This window comes from Microtus oregoni, unplaced genomic scaffold (genome assembly GCF_018167655.1).
Source record: "Microtus oregoni isolate MIOR12 unplaced genomic scaffold, Mior012 000022F_ref0000154, whole genome shotgun sequence".
Lineage (NCBI taxonomy): Eukaryota > Metazoa > Chordata > Mammalia > Rodentia > Cricetidae > Microtus > Microtus oregoni.
The window spans coordinates 36,274,263-36,301,367 of NW_024543081.1; the positions used below are offsets into that span (position 1 = coordinate 36,274,263).

Consider the following 27,105-nt stretch of genomic DNA (forward strand, 5'->3'; position numbering starts at 1 on the left):
CAGAGGAAAGAGTCCATCTTCAGCATGTCAGGGAAGAGTGGCAGCAGGTAGGCCTAGTGGAAGGAACTCCTGAGAATTCGCATCTCTCACCCCAGGCAAGAAGCAGAGATAGCGAACTGGAAATGGTCCTTGGATGAGAAACCTCAAGCCCACTTCCAATGATGCATTTTTCCTGGCAAACCTTCCTAAATAGTGCTGCCTCCTAAACCTTCCTAAATGGTGCTGCCGACTGGGAACCAAGTTATCAAATCCAGAGCCTGGCCGGGGGGGGGGGTGTTTAGGTGGGGGAGGGCATTGTAATTCCATCCACCACAAGGAGGATATGAGGGTCATGTGAAGAATTCCCCAGCACTCAGTTAGAGGCTCCCAAATCTGCAGCTTCTTAATAAGACATAGAGCTTTTAGGTATTTTATGGCTCCTAATTAGCTATGGATAAACACAGTACTTTCACAGAATCATTAAAAATGAGATAATCTATGTAAAGCTCTTAGGATGGTGTTTAACACATAGTAAATGTTTGCCATTGTTATCGCTGTCACAGGAGAAAGAACAGGAGTCCGGTGAGTGTGAAGAGGTAGCAGCCAGCAGAATATCCATGAGACCAAATTTGCATCATCCCCGCGGTTCCAGGTTACAGAGAACGTGCATATGTTTTATTCTATTCTGTCATTACAGTCTATGTAGTTTTCATCCACAGTCTGAAACTGAGGAAGCTAAAACTCAGATCATGCCTTACTGAATATGAATCCGTATCTATTAGTTCATAACCCCATGCTTTAATTATTTTCTGCTTTGGCCTGTTTCTTGGGACTAAATATTCCCATTTTGGAGTGATGGCACAATGGGTTGAGCTAAAGCATGCTGGGTATATGATCACCACACTGATTGCTACAATGGGGCTGAAGTTAGCCTCAGAGGATAGCTGGTTTGTGCATAACCTAGGCCTTTTCTTCAATTTGAAATAACTCAATACATATTGACCATTTGCTGGAGACTAGCCGAGGGATCGTTTCCAGAAGAAAAGGTGCCCTGCGATTCAGTGCATCTCCCAGGAAAAGGGCACTGAGAAATCTCAATAGGATCAAAACTGAGGCCACATCTGCAGCCCACGCCGACATTTCCATTCACACTTTCAGCATGTAACCATTATCTTAGAAACTGGTGATGGTGTCTGTCAAGCTGAAGGACACCCAGGACTAGACTTGAAGGTCAGAGACGTGTCCAGACCTAAGTCTTTGCCTGAAGCCACTTTGACTGAGCCTCGCTTCTCCATGTGGCCATGGACACCTGTGCCACACACACAGGGCTCCAAAGCTCCTTTTAGCCTTGGTTGACTGAATAAAGACAGTAGTTCCTAATGATTGGCACTTGTCCTTATCTTCTAAGAAGTCTTTGCAAATGTGACTAAGGATCTCCACATGAGCCAATTACTTGGGATTATTCAGGAGGTATTATCGCTCACCACAAATGTCATATAGGAGAAGTAGATTATATATATGTATATATATATATATGTGTGTGTGTGTGTGTGTGTGTATGCAGAAAGTGATGTGAAATGAAGGCAAACTTTATGGTGATGTTGCCACAACCAAAGGAACCTTGGCATAGCTAAAGAATTGAAAACCAGATTTTTGCCCCCTGCCTGCTTCTGGGGGTCATGTGGCCCTATGATGCCTTGGTTTTAGCCCCAGTGAAATTTGTGTTGCGATTCTGTTTTTCATATCTCTATGGACGAAATTTCTGTTGTGTCAAGAGCCCATATACATGGTAACTTAATATAGCAACAGAGAAAACTATGAACTTGTTCTTTTTCTTCACTTGTTCTTCCTGCCCCTGCTCACCTGAGCTGCTGATGGTTTGTGGCATCTGTCTAAGGCCAGAACAAAGCCTCATCTGCCTTCAACCTTCAGGAAGGTCAGGTATTCAGCCTCAAGATCGCTGTTCTTTTGGACAGCAGGTGTTCACATGCTCATCACCAAGCAATGCAGCTCCCACCGTCCACTATGGCCAGATTTGCATGTTTGTTTCATTTGACAGTTTCCAATCAAATGCCTTACATCATGTTCAAGATTTAAAAAGCCGATGTCCTCATTTGGGCCTAGAGGCAAGAGCTGTTATACATTATAGGAAGCAATCTGCCTCATCCTATCATTTTAAGTACCTTATCTCTGAGCCTTAAGTGGAGGGGTTGTGTTGTAGATATAAGAATCGAGGCCAAGCACCCCACGGCCAGTGCTTTCTCTGCATTTCGCCCAGTTGTAGCTTTCGTATTACTCCCCATCTGCTGCGAAAGAAAGTTTCTTTGATGAGCAACTCTTCTCTGTGGGGAAAAGCATAAGTGTTGGGAATCAGTAAATGCTGGTTTAGGAAAGTGGCTGTGGTAGGTTTTTCTTAGGGAACATCACAGAAGAGGGGGTGGGAAGAATGTCAGAGTCAAAGGACCAGAACATCTGCTACAAGTGTGTCTTCTAAATATGACAAGAAAGAGGCACCATGGACTCTCAGTGGTGTATCGCTTTAACAAAACCTGAATGCCAGCTGACGTCCCAATTCTGATTGGTGGGCAGCATAGGTGCTTAATCAAATCCTGAACGTCTGTTGACATCCCAATTGTGATTGGTGAAATCTCACAAGGCCCTGCCCCTAGATGAAGAGATACAGGTAGTTAATGATTCCTGGGAGAGGAAGAATCAGTCTTCCCCTGGGACCAGCCCCCTGACTGATGACCTAATACCAAGTAGTGAGTCATAAAGCACGCACATGTAGCTACACTAGAGGGACATAAGTTGTGTTTATGTTTTTATTTACATACATACATGTATGCAATAATAATAATAATAATTTCTAAAAGATAAGATTATGAGACAGAAGGGGTGGGTGGGAGTGGTATACAGGAGGCGTTCGAGGGAAGGGGAAGAATAGTTTAAATAAAGTACATGTATATGAAATTTAAAAATACATAAATATTTCTATCATCTTGAATCACTCAGAATAATAAATGAGCATCTGGCTATCTCACGGTCTACTCAAGTTGGCTTATGAAGTTAATCATCATGCCTATGTTTATGGAATAGGTACGCTAGAGAACCACACACAATCATGCCTTTATGGATAGCCGATAGATGCAGAAATACTAGAAGCTTTCAGGGTTGCTACTGGAACATCACACCCAAAATTCTGCTGTGTGAACATCTTCAAGGGGTGGTTTTTTTCGAGACAGGGTTTCTCTGTGGTTTTGGAGCTTGTCCTGGAACTAGCTCTTGTAGACCAGGCTGGTCTCGAACGCACAGAGATCTGCCTGCCTCTGCCTCCCGAGTGCTGGGATTAAAGGCGTGTGCCACCACCACCCGGCCCATGAATATTTTTTAACAAAAGTTGGGTCATTGCAACAACCTCTTTTCTCTGTAATTCCTACCGTGATCTGACCATGTTATCTGTTAGCTCAACGTTTGGGGGGTTTTAGGAAAGCACCGAAGGAATGAAAGAATGAGAATATTAAGGGGAACAAAGAAGGAAATTTTAGTCACCTCCTTTTTTAGTTCTACCTATTTCATTACTTCTGTAGATCCCAGATGTTTCTTGGAGATAGAACAGCAGGAATGGACCATGGTTTCCTGCCTCCATCACATCCTTTCCTAGAGCAGTGATTTAGTTTCCTGCTCATAAAAGGGGCCACCAGCCATTGTGGACGAGCTTGGAAACCTGAGTGGGAACTGAGGCCCTCCTTCCCTCCATGCTGCTTCTAGGAATTGTAAAAGTCATAAAAACAGAGCCAGGAATCTTACCACCCCTGACCTTCCACCCAGCTTTGTGGCACCATCACTTCCTGCTTTGACTTTTCTCCATGTCCCAATCTCCAATCTTTTCTGCCCAGAAGAAGCAATGAAGATCCAGGGAAGATCTGGCATAATGCCAAGGTTAACTTTGCTCAGAACTGCTCACACTTCCCATTCAGTCAATCTCCACTCCTCCCCAAGCCTACTAGGCCTTCTTGAGTGCTGTCCTGGCCTCTTCTCAGATCCTGATTCCTACCTGTGTCCTATCTTTTCCACTTGGCTATAGTGACATTCTCCATTCCCCTGATTTCCTTGACACTTCTGTTCCCTTGCCCTTCTCCCAAGTGTTTGACTTCTTCAATATCAATTCCATTCATGAGGATAACTGCTGCTGTAACTAACAGAGGCTTAAAATTAATCATGTTTATCATACTATATTTGTGAAATCTGGAAGTTCAAAAATGGGTGTCATGGGGCTCAAAGATTGTAGTAGGATGACTTTTGGAGTGTGTGGGAGAGAAGCAATTTTGGAGTCTTTCTCAGTCTCTAAAATCTGTGGGGATTTCTTATCTCTTGGCCTCTTCTCTCTGACTTCTGTTTGCATTGCCAGACCACTTCACCCTCCGGGGTTCTCTGTACCTTTGTAGTGAGACTTGATGGGCTGCCTGGGTGATATATTTTTCCATCTTGCCATCCTTACACTTCAACTCGCTTTTACACAGTCTCCTTGGCCGTGAAAGGTCACAAACTAGATTATAAAATCCTCCAGTGTTGTCACTTGACCTTGCTGCAGAAGGCAGTGGAAAGGGAGTGGGTCTGCTTTTTTCTCCTTGTTCCTTTTTCATGGTCACCATCGTCATCTGGTGGAACCAACCCTTAGCTGTACCTGGGGAGCTTCTTCCATTAGAATGCTACAGAAGCTGTATCTCTCTCTCTCTCTCTCTCTCTCTCTCTCTCTCTCTCTCTCTCTCTCTCTCACACACACACACACACACACACTTTCCTCCCAGACAATGGTACATGATTATGTCATCAATATTTCCATCCAATATGCCTGTGTACCTTACTTAGCCTTACCCGCCTCACTTCTGGGCAGAGGGTTAAAGGGAATCATAGCATGTCACAGTATACAACTGGCTTTTTCTAAGTGGGAAGGGCCATGTCATTGTTCCTGGCTAATAAATGACTGTAGGCCAAGCATTCTGTTGGTCAAATGAGATACCTAAACATTTTTCTCTACCTTTGCTTTGATTATCAAGATTACCGAGTTCAAAGGAGGTAGACTGGAAGTCAACATGCAGAATAAAGCCAGGCACAGTGCCCTACCATAATTTCCTGTACTCATGCGTGTAAGGCAGGAGGATTTCAAGTTTAAGGCAAGATGGGCTACTTGGTAAGAACCTGTCTCAAAAGCAAACAAATAAAAACATTCAGGAAAAACCAGTGAGCTTTGCCATATAATTTTTAGCCACTATATGTGGCATATAACCTAGCTTACCTTGACCAATCTTCTGTGCCAAGGGTTAATGGGAAGGGAAGATGCAGATTGAATAGCACTGACTTTCCGAGCTGCTCAACTCCATCCACCTGTACCTATTCACAGGCTGCCCATTCAGCAGCTACATTCATGGTCTTTCTTGTTCCTTTGATGGAAATGCCCATTAACTTCACCTTCTAGTTATTTGGTTTCTTTTCTAAGGTGATAGAACATTTAAGTTCTTTTCTTCCTAAAGAAGCAGAGTTGCAGTTTGTTAAGAAGCAATTCTAATGTAGATTTGAACACCAACATTAGAGAAGGCAGAGTGGTGTTTAGGAAAAGAATAGCACACACCCAAGACATGGGTGCGGGCTTCTCACAGTCTCCAGCGTCGACATAAAACTTTACTTTACAGACTTGGCATTGATCACAGGCAGCGGCTTCTGTCTCTTCCTCTTGATAGAAGTGATAAAAGATCCACAGGTGCGGCAGCCAAGGCTGTGGGAAGAGAGTAAAGACTTCTGTGGGCATTTAACAAGATCGCTCCCTCAGAGTAAGCTCTGGGAATGAAGTATGCTTATTTCAAGATAGATGCACAGTAGGGCATAATTTGGGGACTTCATAAAAATCAAGGTAGAAGAAAAACATGCAGATATCTGGGGGCAGGAATGGAGTTGGCATACTGAGCCGCCAGGACCTAGATATGTGGCATCATAAGCACCAGCTCTCCTCCTTTTGCCCTCCTCAAAGCCATTCCTCCCTTGTATCCACTTGCCTCTCCTCTTTGGGGGGCCTTTTGGCCTCAGCGAATGTTGGGGTAAGCAGAGTTCCCCACAGCTGGAGTCAGAGAGTGAATGCCTTCAGATTAAAACCAGACCTTAAACGTGTATTTCATGAAAGCGAAAATTGCTGTCGGAGTTCCCATAATCCTAGTGAGAGCATCTAGTTCTACAGCGGGGGTGTCCATAAATGATGTGGGAGTATCATATATCAATCTGTTGATTTAATTGGCCAAGTAATAAACAAACTGCTTGGGCTCATAGCTTAGAACATAGGTGGGTGGAGTAAACAGAACAGAATGCTGGGAGGAAGAGGAAGTGGGGTAAGACGCCTCAGAGCAGAGACGCCATGCTCCTCTCTCCCGGGTAGACGTGATAGCTCTGCTCTCTGAGACACACACAATTCAGCTCCGACCCAGGATGGACATAGGCTAGAATCTTCCCGGTAAGACTGGTGCTCACAGATTATTAGTGATGGGTTGATCGGTATATCAGAATTAGCCAGTAAGGGCTAGAGCTAAAGGGCCAAGCAGTGTTTAAATGAATACAATTTGTGTGTTGTTATTTCGGGGCATAAGCTAGCAGGCGGCCGGGGTGCTAGGGACGCAGCCCCACCGCTCTTATTACTACACATAAAGGTTCCTCTGGCCAGCCTAAGAACCCATCACCCAGTGAAGAGTACTGTTTCCATGGAAACGTGTCATCGGTGACCCAAATATGCAAGTTAAACTTTGCTATTTTATACCTACCTCATTGTTTGGGTCTACTGAGGGTTGCCACTATTACATAAAAGCCAAGGCTCTCTTTTCATAGGTAGGTTTTCCCTGTGCACATCATCAATCCATCAGCATAGACCATGGGGGTCTGTACCTCTGTTCTACATCAGCCGCACTTAGTTATAAACTTTTAATTTTTTGGTCGTGGCAAGCTAAAGCCAAGATGCAAGCCATTCTCACTTGCCTCTCCCTCCATTTCTTAAACCCCCGCAGGGCGAGCCCTGCTGAGACTCACAGACAAGAAGCTGGAACGCATGGGAATCCTCCAGGAGAACCAGCGCCAGCACGTCCTGCAGCAGGTGCTCCAGCTGAAGGTGCGGGAAGAAGTCAGAAACCTGCAGCTACTCACACAAGGTAACCTGCTGCTTTCTGTTGGGCGGGTGCACAGGAACATGTGTAGTAATAAGGGGCGGCAGGGCTGCGTCCCCCACACCCGGCCGCCCACATGGCTAGCTTAGCTTATGCCCCGAAATAACAACACACAAACTGTATTCATTTAATCACTGCTTGGCCCTTTAGCTCTAGCCCTTACTGGCTAATTCTGATATCCCGATCAACCCATTTCTAATAAACTGTAGCACCGGTCTTACCGGGAAGATTCTAGCCTATGTCCATCCTGGGTCGGATCGCGTGCGGAGCATGGCGTGTGTCTGCCTGGGAGCTGGGAGTATGGCATCTCCCTGAGGCATCTGCTGTGGAGAGCAGAGCGGTGGAGTCTCTGAGCTCACTTCCTCTTCCTCCCAGCATTTTGTTCTGTTTACTCCTCCCACCTATCCTCTAACCAATAAAATGGACCAGGGCAGTTCCTTTATTAGCCAATGACCTTCCTCCATCAAACATGGGAAGACAGAACTTGCGATCACTGTGACAGAAGGGAGCCAGGAAAATTGGTTATCGTTTCCTTACAGAATTACCTTCATTAAAAGAAAAAGAAGTAGGTTAGCTTTAAAGACTACTTCGCTCTAAAACTTTCCAGTTTCACCGCCCACCAGAGAGAAAGATGCATAAATAAGTAATGGGCACACAAATGGAACTATTGGCACTAACTGTAAGGTTACCACGTACAGCTGCATAGACTGCTTACTGTACAGCTCCAGAGAGTACCAACCACATCAATCAGGGGCCCGTTGCTCCCTCCAGAGTTGTGTGATGTTCAGGTTGCATGGCTAAAAAGCACAGTCCTGGCTGCCCTCATCTGAACAAAAATTCTGAGGAGGTCTTAGCATTTGAATGATTCTAAGGTGAATATGGCCAGTGATAACACTGAGGCTTTGATGTGTTTTGTTTTACTTTGCTTTTCATTGGCCAGGAGAGGAAAACTGTTTTCAGTGTACCTTCCTGTAACTGAATTAATGCATGCATATACTTCAGAGATTTTGAAGACTCTGTTAACCTCTTGCAAAGAAATGATTTACAATGTAAACTAGAGAATTTAAATTTGGACTGTTAAGGCTGTGTGATTAAATAATGTCGTGAAAACTGTCATTATATTGAGAGCATATAAGATCCCTACAACTTTGAAGTGTCAAGAAAATCTTAAGTTTGAAGAAATCTCCAGTATTGTAGTAATAAGGGCGGCGGGGCTGCCCACATGGCTAGCTTATGCCCCGAAATAACAACACACAAACTGTATTCATTTAATCACTGCTTGGCCCATTTCTATCTAGCCTCTTCTAGGCTAATTCTCACATATTAATTTAGCCCATTTCTAATCATCTGTGTTGCGCCCCTAGGTGCGCTTACCGGGAAGATTCTAGCCTATGTCCATCCTGGGTCTGAGCTTCATAGCGTGCATCTGCCCAGGAGCCAGGAGCATGGCGTCTCTCTGAGGCGTCTGCTCCCGAGAGGAGAGCTGTCGAGTCTGAGCTCACTTCCTCTTCCTCCCAGCGTTCTGTTCTGTTTACTCCTCCCACCTATCTTCTAACCAATAAAATGGGCCAAGGCAGTTCCTTTATTAGCCAATGACTTTCCTCCATCACAGTATACATAACTTATACGTTTACATAGTATCTGATAGCTATAAGCTTCCATCGACTGTACTTTTTCTTCTTTTGTTGCCCATCATGCATCATTTTTTTTTTTTTTTTGGTTTTTCGAGACAGGGTTTCTCTGTGGCTTTGGAGCCTGTCCTGGCACTAGCTCTTGTAGACCAGGCTGGTCTCGAACTCACAGAGATCCGCCTGTCTCTGCCTCCCGAGTGCTGGGATTAAGAAAGCATTGAGTAGTTTTCGTATGCATACTGGAGACATCTGGGTCAGCTAAGTTTCATGTTACTGCATTTAAATGAACCCAGTAATAGTCCCTTTGCCTAGAGCAGCAGTTCTCAACCTGTGAACTCTTTGGGGGGTTGTGTAGCAGATGCCCTTGCATGTCGGGTATTTGCATTGTGACCCATAATGATAGCAGAGTTGCAGTTATGACGTAGCAATGAAATGATTTTATGGTTGGCCGTCACCACAGCATGAGTAACTGCATTAAAGGGTCAAAGCATTGAGAAGATTGAGAACCGCGGGCCTAGAGGAAATGATGGGGAGCTTGGAGGATGCATGCTGCAGAAGGATATACATAGATGGAAAGGGATGCAAACATGGTGTCAGCTCTTTAATATGCTTGCTCGAAGTTCATCCTTAGAGACTCCTAGTAGTGAGTCACAGCAATGGGTCTCCTGACTAATCCGAATGTGACATATTAATACACCTTTAAGTTTCTTCTAAGAAGTAGATATAGATAATAAGATTTATGACAAATACTATTATGGTGCTCTTTCTTTCATTTATTGATTTTTATTGAGCTCTTCATTTTTCTCTGCTCCTCTCTATGCCTCTCCCCTCCCCTTCGACTCTCTCCCAAGGTTCCCATGCTTCCAGTTTACTCAGGAGATCTTGTCTTTTTCTACTTCCCATGTAGATTAGATCTATGTATGTCTCTCTTAGAGTCCTCATTGTTGTCTGGGTTCTCTGGGATTGTGATTTGTGGGCTGGTTTTCTTTGCTTTATGTTTTCAAACCACTTATGAGTGAGTACATGTGATAATTGCCTTTCTGGGTCTGGGTGCTCTTTCTAAAATGGAAAAACTCTACATAATACAGGCATTAAAAATACCTTTTAAAGAATACATAAATAAGGAAAAAGATTTGAAAAATGAGGGGAAAGCATATGGAAAAGTTGATATATAGCTTGGCTCTATTTTTTAAAAACACAGATTTTATATATTTTACATATGAATATCATGTAAGTAAAAGGGTGCATGATTATGCCATATTTTCATGATGATTGTCTCTGGAAAATATACTTGCGGATGATTTTACCTCTGTTCATTATTCTTGTCCATGTTTTCCAAAGCCACTGTAAAGTCATAATGTTGTTTAATCAGAGCATATTAATTTGTAGCTCCTAGAGCATCCTTCTTTCCAGGTTCTATTTGGTGTCTGGACCTCCTAGGAGCATTGTTTTCCTCCTACGTTGATGACAAGGGAGTAATTTACCTCATGGTGTCAGGTATTTTGACACAGAAATAAGAATAGTAACTACAACACAATAACCTAAGTAGTCACGCCTTTGACACCATCCTCTACTCCTTCCCATTTGCCTAGGCTATATGTCACAAAACCATCTCCAGCATTCATTGCCCAGAAGTCTTCCTCAGATAGTATGTAAGCCTACTAAGCTGAATGCCTGTCTGGGTTCTGGAAAGGTCCTAGCTTCAACCTTTGTCATTCTGGTGTTGGCATTTTCCCCTGTTGAAAAGCTACACGGTCTGTATTCTTTCATCCCATTTCCTTCGGAAGAAACTTGCGCTCGCTAGCCCATGGGTATTTTTCTCTGAATTTTTATTGCCTTTCTTATTGCTTGTCCTTCACATGTTAGTGTTCAAAATCACTTTACGTCAGGCGTCCTTTTAAAAAATTCACAGTGCTGTTGAAGTGATAATTTCTTTCTTTTTTTTTTTAAAGAAATGGAAACAAAATTGACAAGATGTGTTGAAGATTGATAACCACAGATGTAAAGAGACCAGGGGAAGCTTTAAATTATTTGGGGGTCTAGCTTTGCTCTAATAAGAATCAATGTTCCTTATACTCAAGGGAGCTAGCTGGTTTAATATATATATCATATGGCATTTCACTACAGGCATGATACAATATTAAATATTTGATTCTGCAAACCCACAAATACTAAGCTACAGCAACAATATACGGAATAATTACAATATTCCACAATAGTTTTTTTTCAAAGTCTCTGGGCCTGTGTCTTGAGGAGAGTGGCTTATATTTCCAGTTTCTAGAAAAGGGACACAGTGCAAGGACACATAAAGTCATTACTCTGAGGCAAAACATGTTTTTGTTGGTGTTGTTTGCATAATCCAGTCAAGCTGCTACAGGACATACCACAAACTACTTAGGTTATTGTGTTGTAGTTACTATTCTTATTTCTGTGTCAAAATACCTGACGAAAGCAACTTCAGGAGGGATGGGTTTATTTTGGCTCACAGTTTGAAGGAATCCTTGGTGTGCCTGGTAGGATATACAAAGTAGGGAGAGCATATGGCAGCTGGTCACATTGTTTCTACATTCAGAAAGCAGAGAGAAATAGATGTCGGGGCTAAGGTCCCTTTCTCCTTCTTATTCACTCCTGAACCCCAACCCACACAATGCTATCATCCACATTTAGAATGAGTCTTCCAACCTCTCTGTGTTTTCTCACAGACATACCCAGGACTGTGTATCCTGCATAATCCTAGATTCTGTCAAGTTCATAATATTAGTCATCACAGTGAGATACAATAGAGTCTCTCATCCTTCTGAATACTGGGAAGTCTGCAGTCAAAGTACTGGAGGAGTCAGGGACTAGTGAACGCAGCTTCATGGGCCCTTCTTACTGAGCTCTCCTACTGTGTTTCGTATGTCAGAAGCAAGATAAAATCTCTCTGAGGTCCCCACCAAAGGTACTTATCCCATTCATGAAAATCATACCCTTATAACTCAAATCCTCTATCAGAGATCCCATCTCTTTAAATCATACCTTAAGGATCACAAATTCAATAAATGAGTGTATTTTAAGGACAAAATATCTAATCTCTTACATTGAATGATGGAGGAAGGTCATTGGCTAATAAAGGAACTGCCTTGGCCCATTTTATTGGTTAGGACATAGGTAGGTGGAGTAAACAGAACAGAACACTGGGAGGAAGAGGAAGTGAGCTCAGAGACTCGACCGCTGTCCTCTCGGGAGCAGATGCCTGAGAGAGACGCCATGCTCCTGGTTCCTGGTCAGACGCACGCTAAGAAGCTCCGACCCAGGATGGACATAGGTTAGAATCTTCCCGGTAAGCGCACCTAGGGGTGCAACACAGATGATTAGAAATGGGCTAAATTAATATGTGAGAATTAGCCTAGAAGAGAATGGGCCAAGCAGTGATTAAATGAATACAGTTTGTGTGTTGTTATTTCGGGCATAAGCTAGCCGAGCAGGCATCTGGGGTGCTGGGGACGCAGCCCCGCTGCTCTTATTACTACATATGGTGCCCAACATGGGTGGGCGTGTCTGTGTAATTATTTTGGGGCATAAGCTAGCCGAGCAGGCAGCCGGGGTGCTGGGAACGCAGCCCCGCCGCCCTTATTACTACAATTGGTATTCAACTTTGTGTTATTTTTAACCAAAACAACCATTTTTAAAGGTAGTTATCATCTTTGATATAATTCGTGTGTGTGTGTGTGTGTGTGTGTGTGTGTGTGTGTGTGTTGAGTGTGATGCACATATGGAAACAAGAGGTTGATGCAGGATGTTTAGTTTATACTTAGTTTGTACCACTGAACATTGAACTCACCCACTTTTCTAGATTGACTGGTCAGTTATGCTATGAAGATCTATCTGTCTTCACATACCACATACACACACACACCCCACACCTAGATTTTGTATGGATGCTAAGAGTGTGGTTTTGAGTCCATGCACAACAAGAACTTGTTCCCTGAGCCATCTTTGCTCCCAAAGAACTCCCTTTTGTGAGGTAAGGATTTTATCTTGCAAACGACTGTGTGTGTGTGTGTGTGTGTGTGTGTGTGTGTGTGTGTGTGTGTGTTTCTGTTTTTGGAGTCCCTTTACAAATATATAGATTTTTGGAAGAGCATAAGTGGCTTCCTTTAGAGAAACAGCTAAGTAAATCCTGGCACACATAGTTACTAGAGGTCTCTGAACCTGTAAATGAGGAATGAAGAAGGACACTTGGGAAACCGTAAAAAATATAAAAGCAATACTCAGAACCATATGAATACTGTACATTTGCCAGAAAGAGAGAAATATTCTCTCTCTGTACATTCTTTGTTTATATAAATATACTGAATAATGTAGATGAAACTAATGTAAGTTACACCCAGGAGTCAGAGAAGGTGGCCTGGAGAGAGAATGCATGCTTCAGATGTCATTTTGCATTTGAAATATGAGTGTTTGAACTATTTTAAAGAACACATTTTATAAAATAAACAAGAAGGGAGAAAGGATAAATTTAACATTTGATATACCTGGATTTTACATCCTGACCTGAACATCCAACGCTGTCCCTTCAGGAAATTAGTTAAACTCTCTGTGCTCCCATTTCCTAACTTCTGAAATAGAGAGGAGTAACTCTGACCGACCAATAAGAATACGGCAGGAATTAGTGAAGCTAAATATGCTTAGCCATTGGCCTAGTCACATAATTAAACTGAGTGTGCATTTACAACATGCCTCAGCATTTTCATGCCTTTTCTGAAATGTTTTATCTGATACACAGCTTAATAATATTCACTTAAGTGTACACTAAGATTTTGCCCCACCTTTCTTAATCTACTCCTTCTAGGTGCTGATAAAAAGACAAAATAAATCAGAAGACTTTTTCAAATTATAAAATGGGTGCTTAGTAAATGTCAGTTTTTACCCACTGTTCAGAAACCGTGACAAGCAGTTTTAAAACACTCATCCTCTGAAATCAGGGCCATCTTGTCTTCCGTCCACGCCACCCCTCCTGCCATTGACAGTGGCCCCGTAGCTCTCTGGCATTTACAGGCAACATCATCAGTGCTTGCCCTTGCTTTTTTTGCTATACTCGTGATACCTTTAGGGAGATCGCCTCTACCAAAAGAATCCTTCGTTCTTCTGTGTTCCATCCGTGAGCATCCAGGATGTTAGTCTGGTGGTCACGTTTGATTAACTGTGCCTGCTGGAAACTCAGTCGGGGCAGAACCCTCACAGTTATGTTTTGGGCAACAGCTCAGAAGTCATTCTGACACTATACATCTGCTTGACTCATCGGAGATGGGAGTAGGGGTCTGCTTTATACAGCAAACAACGCTGGTACAGAGTGTCCTAGAATCCTTCAAGTCTATCCACATTGGGTGATGTAATGGGCATTCTTGGCATTTTAATAGTAGATATTGTTTCTATAAAGCAAAACTCCCCCAAAGATACTGGATATTGTGATTGGTATAGCTAATGAGTTTTCAATGTTTACTATACACAGAGCATGCACAAGCTGTCGCATCAACTCTTCATGTTTCTCTGCCTCGGCCCCCACTGTTTGCTAGTCTCAGTATGCATATGAGGGATGGTGACAACAGGGAAACTCCCATGCCCAAAGCTAGACAAACCTTGGTAAGAGCATAGCTAAGGTCTGTCTGAGTCCAGAACAAGCGTTCTGCTTTCTTCACCTGTTTCACTGCCCTCTTTCAGAACTGACTTTTCTTTCTTATACAGGATTGCATAAGACAATTTTCAGGCAAGTATATAGTGTAATTCCCTTTTCACAATTTGCTTCTATTTTACAATACATGCACACATATATATGATATTACATACCTATAATGTCTAGTACCCACAAATGAGAGAAATAATGCAATATTTTCCTCCTGTAATAGACTTAATTTACTTGATTATCTCTAGTAGTACCCATATGCTTGCAAATGATAATAACTTGATTCTTTTTCTTTAAATCATTTTTTATTTTTTGAAATTATAATTACATCCTTTTTATCCTAATTTTCTTCCCCACAACTGCTGCTCCCATTCTTCTTTATGTGTAAATTATCCCACTGTACATATGACCCATGTTTTCTTTATCCGTTTTTCTATTGTTACACATTTAGGTTGGTCTTATAACTTGGTTTATGTGACTAGTTCTTCAGTACACATCATTGTGCAAGTTTGCAGTGATGGGTTGTCTTTAGCATCATTTAGGAATAGACTAGGATGTAATATAGCTGAGTCGTGTGTAGGTCTCTGGTTAATTTCTTGAGGAGCCTCCATGGTGACTTTCATAAGGACTGGATCAGCAGTGTATAGGGCTTCCTTTTTGTCTGCATTTCTGCAAGCATTTATTTATGTCTTGGTGACTGCCATCCTGACTGATAGGAGATGAAATTATTTATTTTTCAAGATCATTTATATGCAATTTGCATCAGTATGTGTATAAGGATGTGCACCTGTCACAGCATGTATTCTGAGGGCAACAGACAACTTGTGGGAGTCAGTTCTTTCCTTTCACTGTGTGGGGTCTGGGGATTGAACTCGGATTATTAGTCTTCGTGGAAAGTACCTTTCCCAACTGAGCCATCTCACCAGCCCCAATTTTGAACATTTTTAGAATATATGTATATACATATATGTATATACATATATATACATATATACATATATATTATGTATTTATAATATATATAATATATATATACATTTATATATATATAAAGTTGAGTGAGTCATGTGCATGCAGTGCCCTTGGAGGCCAGAAGAGGGCTTTGGATCTATTGGCTCTAGAATTATAAGCATTTGTAAGCCATCGAAAGTTGGTAATAGGAACCAAACTCAGATCCTCTGATGAAATACCAAGAACTCATAGCCACCAAGCCACCTCCCCAGCCCCTGGATACATTCACTTTTCTTCTAAATAATTTCTAACGTTTTTGCTTTCTAAGATTGGGTTGTTTCCTTAGCACTGAATTCTACCTACTCCTTTAAAAAATATTTCTTTTATTTTTGAGATTATATTATAGTTACATCATTTTCCCCTTCCCTCTTTCCCCTTCTCCCTCCAGACACTCCCATATATATCCCTAAATGTAACCTGCTTAGTCGGTATAATGGTACTTGCATGTGTGTATTGGATAAGCAAGTGGTATGCTCTTCCCCGGGAAAGACTGTTTCTCTGCATTTGTCATTCCTTAGTTTCCTATAGTTTTGTGTAGACTTAAGGCCTTGTGGATTTTCCCCAGTCCACTTCAGCGTGTCTACTGTTGTTGACCTCGTTCAGCTCATGTTTAAGCAGTCAGGATGATGAGACTTTGTAAGTGTAACTATTGACATCACTAGGAAAAAAAAAAAAACTTCACAGTAAACTCCCTGATCATCTGGCTCACTGGAGATTGTATTTGTATTTCTCTTATGGCTATGATGTTGGACATTTTTTCAGTATGTATATTGACCATTCATGCTTTATCTTTGTGTACTATCTGGCCATTTCATTAACTCAGGTATTGATTACATTATTTAATTTCTTGTTCTTTAGCCTTTTGAGTTCTTTGTGTATTCTAGATATTAACCCTCTGTCAGAGTATAATTAGAAAAGCTTTTCTCTCATTCTATATGCTGTCTTGATTGTTTCCTTTGCCATGTAAAGGCTTTTGAATTTCATGAAGTGCCGTTGACCTTAGTTCCTGAGTAACTGGAGTCCTACTCAGAAATTGTTTGTCCATGCTGTGTTTTTCCTATTTTTTCCCACCATCCGTTTTAGTTTGGGTCTTTTTTTTTAATTTATTTATTTATTAAGGATTTCTGCCTCGTCCCCACAACCGCTTCCCATTTCCCTCCCCCTCCCCCGATCAAGTCCCCCTCCCTCATCTGCTCGAAGAGCAATCAGGGTTCCCTGACCTGTGGGAAGCCCAAGGACTGCCAACCTCTATCCAGGTCTCGTAAGGTGAGCATTCAAACTGCCTAGGCTCCCACAAAGCCAGTACGTGCAGTAGGATCAAAAACCCACTGCAATTGTTCTTGAATTCTCAGTATTCCTCATTGTCCGCTATGGGTCTTTTTTTTTTAACATACAAACCACAGTTTCCTCTCTACCCCTCCTCCCATTAGTTAGGGTCATACTTTAAGGCTTTCAATTTATTAGGAATTAACTTTGTAGAGTGTAGAAGCCTTAAATAAGACTGCAAACTAAAACTTCAAACCCATTAGAATGGTCAGAGTGAAAAACACATGTAAAGAAAGTAGAGAAATCAGAACCCTTACTCAATGATGAAGAGAATGAAGAATTGGATAGCCATTACAGAAAACACTATGAAGGTTTATCAGCTAATTAAAAATGGAATTACTATCTGATACCACTCTTGGATAGGGCCAAATGAAATCAGAGCAGGAGATTAAACTAGTATAAGTACACATGTCATCATTGCATCTCGCTGACAAAGGGACAGAAACATAACAAACATCCACCTTAAGATGAATGAAGAAAATAGAAAATACAGGGCATATTCAAAATGGAATATTATTTAAAAGTATTTAGGAAGAAGGAAATTCGGGTACAGGCTAAACAAATGAACATTAAGGAAGCTAGTTACAGATGACAGAAACAGAAGAGCTATCAAGAACTACTGTTGAATTAGTTTTTGTGGGTACAGGTGTGCAATGTTGAAATGTTACATATATCTATTGCACTCCAATTTCAATATACATAGCAATACTAAAACTTACTCATAGCAATAATTAAGTTGGAAAAATTTAATGTTGTGTGCTTTTTTTTTACTATAACTAAAGGAACGTCTGAGCCATAAAAACATTGACTCATGTTCAAAAAGTCAAGAGCATAAACTTGGTATCATCAACATTTTTGTTGCTATTCTTGAATTTTCTGTATTGAGTTATAAATGTTTACCTCAATGCCAGGAGTACTACAATAAGGTGTCACTTTTTTTGGTATCTGTTTTCAATGACTTACTCAGCTACAGAAGTCAAAATTGTATAAAAATATATCAGCAATTGGTTTGGGTAAAAATGAGGCAGGATAAAGCAATGTCTCATGGCAGTTAGGGGTAGATGATAGTTGTAAAAATAGCTGTCTTCAATATCTTTATAAGAATTGCTTGCAAAATAGAAAAAGATAATGGAAAGAGAGAGGTGAGGGAGAGAGAAGGAAAGAGAGAGAGAGAGAGAGAGAGAGAGAGAGAGAGGAGAAAAGCATGGCATTTTTTAAATCAGGGCCTGCCTGTTTTGGCTCATTAAATATTAGTGTTTCCCAAATGGCTGTTGCTACTTTGTCCAAATATATATTTCAAAATTTAGTTGGGAATTGCATGGCCAGATGGGCGACTCCAGTATCCCGTCCTTTGGAAAGACAAAAATTGGAAGCATGGCATTCAGATCCAAGAAGATTTTTCAGAACTCTGTGTACCGTTTGGGTATTTTCATCCATTCACCTCCACAGTGATGCTTCATCAACTAAACTAGGTCATCTGGTCCCCCAACCTTGCTTAAAGGAGGAGGCTTGTAGAACAGCACAATGGACTCTTAAGCAATTATCCAATCTCATGTTATATATCTGACCATAGAAATTCAAAGGACTAGAGAAGTCCCCATGGTGACACGACTGGTTCATAGCATGTCTCAAAATGATACCAGTCTTCCCAATTCCCACCCAAGCGTTTTTCTCTCATTGTTATTTATGTATAATTTGCATACAGTACAACTCATCCTTTTTGGGGCCGGGTTCCGAAAGTATTGCCAGATGCTCACTGTTGGGTAACTACAGCAGCCATTCACATCGAGGTTCCTTATAAACTTGATTTGGGGTTTCATTTGGTTGGGTGAATACATAGAGGTAAAATTACTGACTTATATCATTAATATGTATTCACCTTATAATAACAACTCAGAGTCAGTAGTCTTAAATTAATGAAAAAAATGAGAATGAACTTTACCCATAACATATGTCTAAAGATATTTCTAGGTCTTTAGAGAACTCAACTCTATCATTAGTATTTGTTTTTGAAGTTTCAGTGATGAAACCTAGAATATTAATGATGTTAGCCACACATTGTCCCATGGAACTCTTTCCTCATCCATCTCGTTTTATGTTTTATTTTGAAAGGGAGCTGGGGAGGTCCTTAAATTTAGCTGTAACACTGGTGTTGCAAATCTGATGTCCCATGTCAGTTTTCGTACTTGACTTTTCTGCCTTATCATAAGGTAAAATGGAGCCTCACTTTCTTGGCACTTCCCTGTCCTTGGATTATCTGATAATGATCCTCTAACTTCTCCAGGTCTTGACTTAATAGTTCCTTCTCAAGCTAGTAATGTAAGGAACTTCTTGAATGTTTGTGCCTCCTGAAAATGGCCCTTAGCTTTCTCACTTGACAAACTCTCTGAAATTTTTTTTTATTGCGAAAAGAAGAAAAAAAAACATAAACAAAAAAATAAGTTTCCACCTCCTCCCAGCCTCCCATTTCCCTTCCCCTCCTCCCACCCTTCTCCCCCTCCTCCCACCCTTCTCCCCCTCCCCCCACTCCTCTCCCCCTCCCTCTCCAGTCCACAGAGCAGTCCGGGTTCCCTGCCCTGTGTTAAGTCCTAGGTCCTCTCCGTCCATATCTAGGAAGGTGAACATCCAAACTGGCTACTTTAGTCACTCTCAGACACCATCTCCCCAGTCCAATCTAAACCCCCTTTGATTTTTCTTCCAGATGATGGTTAGTGTTGATTGACTACATGGTTATAATGAGAAACACCTACGAGATTAGTAAAGCGCAACTGTGGGTAGGTTTCTGCGGGTTTTTAGAGATACCGCATCATAAGAGCTCTGACCTGAATGAATGCCTTAAGGAACTGACTGATCCCAATTAGAATAGCCCATCGGGAGGTGGTAGAACTGAATACCATGGGGGCAGATTGGAGAGGTGTCCCTAGGCACCATGTCTTTTGGAGCTGTAATTTGCCCTGCTCTCTTCTTATTACTTCTCTGTGATGCTTCCTGGCCAGCATGAGGTGAGTTGCTCTCCCAGGCTCTTCCTTGCATGGTGGACCACTTGATCCAGCAGTACCACTTTTGGATATGGCCAAATAAAATCAGAGCAAGAGCTTCTGCTATAGCCCTCTGTATTGAACTAATGAGCCCTCTGAAAAAGTAAAATCCAACCTTTCTTCCTCAAATTATTCTCTTGAGTATTTAAGTAACAAATACCCCCAGGAGAACTAATAGCTCAAGGTTAATGCTTACATTACTTGGGATGAGAGGTGGCTCAGTGGTTAAGGGCATTTCTTGCACTTCCAAAGGACCCAAGTTGGGGTGTTAGAGTGTTCCAGCACCCATGTTACAACAGCTCGAGGGGATTTGGCATCTTCTTCTGGGTGATGTGGGTACCAGCACTCACAGGCACTTTCCCACCCAGAGAGACACACAACAATACACATACATAATATTTAAAATAAATCTTTTTAAAAATGTTTATGTTACTCAGTAACCTATATTTAAGGCACAGTTTCAGCAGTAATCTTCCCTTTCACTGAAAATCCTCTGAGCTTCACCACCTGCCTCGTTATCACCCCGTCACTGGTTCAATCCACCCCATCTTCTCTGAGACGATTAGCATAACCTAGAAGTTATCCTCTGAGCAGTAGGGTCTACTCTACCCATTCAGTCACTTTCTCACTCTGATTGTCATGGTTAATATAAAGAGACCTCTGACAATGTTATATTCATCCTTTCCCAGCAGGTTTATTCAGCCTTTGGCCTGCTGGCTACATGTAACCCATGATAGCTCAATATGACCCAATACAAAAATCATACGCCTGCTTAGAGCATTATGAGGGTTTTGTGTGTGTGTGTGTGTGTGTGTGTGTGTATGTGTGTGTATGTGTGTGTGTATAATTGTTTCATAGTCCAGCTGCACAGTTCCTGAGTGTGTAATTTGTAGATGACAATATTGTATCATAATGTCCAAAGATTGGACATGACTGCAACATTTGGTGGCTCCCTAATGCCTACAGAGGAAGATTAAAACTTCTTAGCATCCCATAGAAAGACATCTAGATATTTCATTGAAACATTAATGTTAACTGTGGGCAAACAGCTTTCTAGAGATCATGATACTTCAGATGTAAAAATAAGGTTAGAATCTGTTTCACGGGTTTATGATGATGGGCTAATAAAACTTGGAAAAGGACCTAGCCTTGGTGAGCTGCCACCCCTTCTGAAAAGGTCTACCTCGTCTTCCTGGACCAATCACGTCTCACTCTGAATTGCTCCTTTAGTCACACTAATTGTGTATTTATTACAGAGTTTCCCTTTTCCTTTATTTTCCTGATCCTGAGGCCCCATGGTAGGCACTAGAGACAAAAGGGAACACCTGATCTCATAATGAAGGTAGAAGCCATTATAGAAACGTGCAGATCTGTAATGGCATAACTTAACCACAGCTGGGAACAGGGGGAATGACAAAGACTTGCCAAGGGTATGCCACATGAACTAGCTCTTCAATGCAAAAGCATTTGCTAGGTGTATAAGTTCTGCCATGTGGCAAAATGGGGAGTACGTGTTATGATTTGGAAACCAAATGTACCCTGGAAGGATGACAAGCTGGGGCTAGATCTATAGCTGGAAGTGTTTTTCATGAGGTTCTGGGAGCCTACGAGATAAAGCCTAGCTGGAAGTAGTAGGTCAACATAGGTAGGTGCTAGGAGCTCTCTCTTGTCCTTGACTCTGTCTCTTCCCCACCACCTGCCCCCCCTCGTTCACTGCTGCCTGTTGCCATTAGGTAAACAGGTCTTCTCTACCATATATTCTTCACCACCCAGATATGCTGACTCATTGCAGATCAAGAATCAATAAATACAAATGACTATGTATTGGACCGTCTGAAACTGCCGTCCCAAATAAATGATCCATACTTTCCAACCTATAAGTTGTACAGGTCAGGTTCTAAGTCACTGCAACCAAAAAGAAACTGACAGGTCCTGGTGCCCTAGGACCACTCTGGCTTCTGTAAATTACGAATAACCTCTGTGGTTGCCTGATTTTGCTAGGCTTGTCTACCTCCTAGCTTAGGGTCCAGCAAAATGTGGATCTTCTGTCAGTTTTTGGATTTAAATTTAATTGTTGCACTTTTCTCTTATTTTCTAGCTCCGTTTTATTTCCCATGGTATCTTCTCTTAGTGGTAGATATAAATTTCAGTTTGAGTTGATAAAAAAATAAAGGTAATTACCAAAGCCAATATAGATCATCTTTTTCCATAAGAAAAGCATTATCTATACTATTATTTTTTTCTTTTCCCACCTCTTTTCCATCCTTTGATGTGGGATTCCCCTCTGTATGCTGTGAATACCATTGGTTAATAAGAGTCTTCTTTGGGCCTATTACAGTGCTTAATAGAGCAAAGCAGGAATTCCAAGCAGATAGAGGGGGAGAGCGTAGGCAGAATCAATAGGAAGCCATGTATTTGCTAAAGGAGACAGATGCCAGAAACTTACCAGTAAACCACAAGCATTGTGGTAAAATATAAAATAATAGAAATGGGTTAATTCAAGATATAAGAGCTAGCTAGCAATATGCATAAGTTAATAGGCCAAGCAGTGCTTTAATGAATACAGTTTGTATGATTATTTCGGGTCTGCGCAGCTGGGAAATGAACGAGCACTCTCTGCCTACACTCCTTCCCCTAAGTATCATCTTCATCATCATTGGAATCTTCTTTATATTTACTTGGCACCAAAGAAAACAAAGGCCCTTAAATTTGTAAGACACTCACCCACATTGTTTTGCCTAGGATTTTAAGTCCCTAAATGTTCTCCTCGGTGGCACTGTCGTTACCATAAATAAAACTTTTCTCCTCTGACTCTTGGTGGGTAAAGATATTGAAGGATTAGGCATAGAGGATCTGGTGAGATTCTCCTCCTATGAGCTGGGTCATTTACGGCCTTATTCAGTATCATTTGATTATTATCTGCTGAATGCATGCATGTTCTTCTTAATTTGCTCCGAGACAGTATATCTACAAACTATTACTTCCCTGGGCTTTCTCCTGACACGCTTCAAACTCTTCATTCCTTATTATGCAAATTTTATGGTGAAGAATCCTTCTAATTTTATCAACTCTTCAAACTGTCAAAGAAATTCTCCTGAATGTGAGCCTTATGTGTAAATGTCTAAACACACCCATCTTTGAGGGATTTTGAAAACCACACATCAGTTTATCAGTTGAGCTTAGCATTCACTCTTTTTCATTTTTAGTCTGAGTCGAATGTGGGCAATTAATACAAGAAGGTATTTTGTTTTAACTAATGCTTGATACTGACTCTTGCTTTTTAACTGTAGGATTTTTCATGATTGTCTTTCTAGACAGCATATGGGAGAGATGGCCACATCCTGCCTCTCAGACTTGGACTTGTTCTTGTGATAAGTAACAGTAATTTCCAAAGACTCTCCAAGTGCTTCTTTCTAGATGGCCACTTCTGTAGAACTAAACCTCAAAATTCTTCACCGTTATTCGTGCAATTCCAGAAAAGGTAATTATGTTGTCACCTTTTTAACCTTATAGATTTAGATTTGAAGGTTCTCAAAGAGTTCATGCATTGAAGGTAGATACATCCTGGATTTACTACAGTGACACTGGTTTCTTTCTTCAGGGTGAATATAGAGGCTGCCACCCTGAAATCTAGGTACTGTAGGAGCCAAAGGCTTTAGGCATTTTCTTTCTTTCTTTCTTTCTCTTTCTTTCTTTCTTTCTTTCCATTTTATATTTATTTTACTTACATATTTTTATGTAAATAACATTTATCTTATTCATTTTTTCATTTGTTTAAATACCAATGGTTCTCCCTTCTCCTGCCACCCTCCCCTGTTTTCCATCTGCTCCCCTCCCTATCCACTCTTCTTCCATCTCCATTCAGAAAGGGCCATGGTGTTGCCCAAAGCATGGCACATCAAGTAGAGGCAAGACCAAGTCCTCCCTTTATGTCGAGGCAGGCCCTGTTATTTCAGCATGGGGAAAGGTTACCAAAAGCCAGCTAAGCACCAGGGAGAGGTCCTACTCTCACTGTTATAAGCCTTACTAGGAGACCAAGTTACACAGTTGTCACACCATGTAGGAGACCTAGGTTGGTCCCATGCTGGCTCCCTGACTGCTAGTCCAACATCCATGAGCATCTATGAGCTCAGGTTAGCTGACACCCCTGGCTGGTCAATCCCTCCTCCCTTTCTTCCTCAAGATTCTCAGAGCTCCACGCAGTGTTTGTCTGTGGATCTCTGTCTCTGCTTCCATCAGTTACTGGATAGAGTATCTCTGATGGCAATTGGGGAAGTCACCAATCTGCTTTGAGTAGATGACCAGTTCAGGCACCCTCTCCACCAATGCTAGGTGTCTTAGTTCGGGTCATACTTGTGGATTCCTGGGGGTTTCTTTGGCACTAGGTTTCTCCATAACCCTGAAATGGTTCCCATTCAGATGTCTCTTTTGTTACTTTCCCCTTCATCCTGCCTCGAACCCACCTCCCACACCCAGCCCACCCAACTTGCTCCCTCAAATTACCATCCCTCCATTCCCCAAAAACCCTGACCCCAGTTTACCCAGGAGATCTTTTTTATTTTCCCTTCTCAGAGAAGTCTATGCCCCTTCTCAGAGAAGTCTATGCATCCCTCTTTGGGCCATCCTTTTTATCTAGCCTCTCTGGGGCTGTGGATTGTGGGTTGGTTTTCCTATCCTTTATTCCTAATAACCACCTATGAGTGAGTAAAATGTTGCATTTGTCTTTCTGAGTGTGGATTACTTCACTCAGAATGATTTTTTTCTAGTTCCATTCATTTGCCTGCAAAATTCATGAGGTCATCTTTTTGTACAGTTGAGCAGTACTCCATTGTGTAAATGTACCACATGTACCTTATCCATTCTCTGGTTGAGGGGCATCTAGGTTGTTTCCAGGCTCTGACCATTGATAATGCTGCTATGAAAGGTACAGTGAACAGCTCTGGCTCCTCTAAGAAGAAGCAGAGAAGTGTGTATAGCTTAGGATTTTTATCCTTCGTATTGCATATTATCAAGTTCCCTGCCACCTTTCTTTGTTTTCCTTCTTTTTGCCACCAATTCTCAGTATCTGGTATAACAAAATAGAGATAGGACAGCTTTTCCATGCTTCTAAATTCCTACATGCCTGTTCCAGAACCACATGTGTCAACTAAACTGGGACCAGAGCCTAAAGTTTTAAAGCCATTAACAAAGCTGTATCCTGGCCAAGAGCAAGAGTCTCCTGTCGTCTCTGGCACAAAGTCTGCTTCTTTATTAATATATATCTCTTCTTTCATTTATCTTTATGGTTATGACATACATTCATTCAGTGATTCCTTCTAAAGACATTTATTGAGAACCTACTTTGTACTAAGAAACCCCTATTTACTTTCTGTAAGGCATAATAAAGAGATGAATTGGACAGTCCTTGCCAACAAAGACAAATGGAGTACAGATGCATGTCAAGTGGTATAGCACAAGGCGAGGGGTGACAAGAGTAAGTCCAAGTATCCACCGGAAAATATCGGGAAGATGGCCAAGAGGAAGTAACCTCTGAACCACACCAGGGTTTAGAATTAGCAAGGTGTGTTTGCTTTCTCTTTAATTATCAAACAGATATGATGTCACTAAGGTACAAAGCACCCTGGAGACGTACATAATGCTGCTATCGTGTATGTACTATAAAACCAGCTGTTTATTGCTTATTATGTGAGAGGTCTTTACTGGCATTTTCTGAGATACAGTGAACTATATAGGCAGGATACATATAGTTATAGATGATTTATATTTTAATAAGAAATCTTTCATCATCAAAAAATTATAGCCATCAGTTCAATTAAAGACAATGAGGTGTTAATGAATAAGTCAATAAGCAAAGGGATTTTCCTGGACCCAAGGGAGAAGGCGACTCTTTCCTAGCAATCTGAGATCTAAAAATGAAAGAAGGATTGGCCAGCATAGCCGCTTCTTGAGGACTATAGAAAGAAAACGTGTCCCAGTTGGAAGAAACAGGCTGTTCTGAGTTTGTATTATGGTTTTTCTGAGAAATAGAACCTGGGGGTATATATAGATATATGAGGAGTTATATTACAGGATTTGGTTCACACTATTATGTAGGCTGAGAAATCCCACAGCCTGCCATCTGCAGACTTGGGAACCGGAGACATGGCTGGTGCCATTCAGCACGAGGCCAAAAGTCAAAGAAAGGAGAACACTACTGGTATAAGTTCCGTAGCCCAAGGGCTTAATAAAGGCTTCACCTTGCAAAAGTAAAGGAAGTTAGAAGAACCTACTTGAGAGAGAGAAGCCTGCTTTCTTTCCCCCTGTCCCATGCTTGCCCTCAGTGTTTCAGCAGTGGTGGTGGCAGTAATCCTTTTCCTTCAGCCTTCTGGCTCTAAATCTGATCTCTCCTGGAAACACCTTCAGAGACCCACCTAGAAGCAATGTACCAAGAATTCTCTTTTTCAGTCGACATATAAAGTAAACCATCAAAAAATCAGATAAGTTCTAGGTCCATGAAGACGCTAACAAATTAGAGGCTCAAGAGGAAGAAGGAGAGGTGAGCTGGCAGAAAGATGGAGCCATGTCTGGAAAGTCAAACCCCAGGAAGAGCCAGTGTTTCAGGGTCTATGTAAGAGCAGAGGAAGGGCAATCACGCAGCATGAGGCTGTCAGGCAGGGAGTCCTCCTTAGCTCTCAGGAAGATAAGGCTTTGAATTGACTCGGATTTTCAGCTGAGTGGATAGGGCCTGTCCACACTTGGTATGGCTATCCGCTCTGCAATGACTGCAATGGGAAAGAAGATTAATTTCATCTGAAACATATCTTCAGGTGCATCCAGAATCTCATTTAAGCAGATGTCCCGACATCCTGTAGTCCAGTCAAGGTTATACATCCACGTAATCCTCAGACTGAGTAGGATGGGGTTGGCTCTGTCTACCTTCCTACTAGGTAATGTTTCTTGTTCCAATGAGATTGGTTTTTCCCCACACACAAATAATTTGTTAGCCGTGATGCATTTTTACAAATTAATATTTGAACTTGTCCAAATATAAGATTTTTTAATTGGTGCCTATCAGTCACAAAGTTATCCCCTTTATCTCCTATTTTTCACTACTTGTGACTGCTGGGAATGGGTTATATGGTTTATCTGAGCTACCTACTACACTATAGGATTTGAGGATGTGAAGGCATCTTAATGTCATAGTGAAGCCAAGATGCCGCCCTTGCATGTCCTCACTTCTCCAAAAACTCTGAGTGATCTTAATCTTGTCAGATCAA

At 41.6% G+C, this 27,105-nt stretch overlaps 1 protein-coding gene across 3 annotated transcripts in view; it reads left to right on the forward strand.

The window, feature by feature from the left end:
- Positions 1-27,105, forward strand: part of Samd12 (sterile alpha motif domain containing 12) — a 404,598-nt gene that overhangs the window by 215,688 nt on the left and 161,805 nt on the right. For all 3 annotated transcript variants that reach the window (XM_041672179.1, XM_041672181.1, XM_041672180.1), the window contains exon 4: positions 7,023-7,163. In XM_041672179.1, coding sequence (XP_041528113.1) covers positions 7,023-7,163 — 141 coding nt within the window. The remainder of the gene's footprint in view (positions 1-7,022; positions 7,164-27,105) is intronic.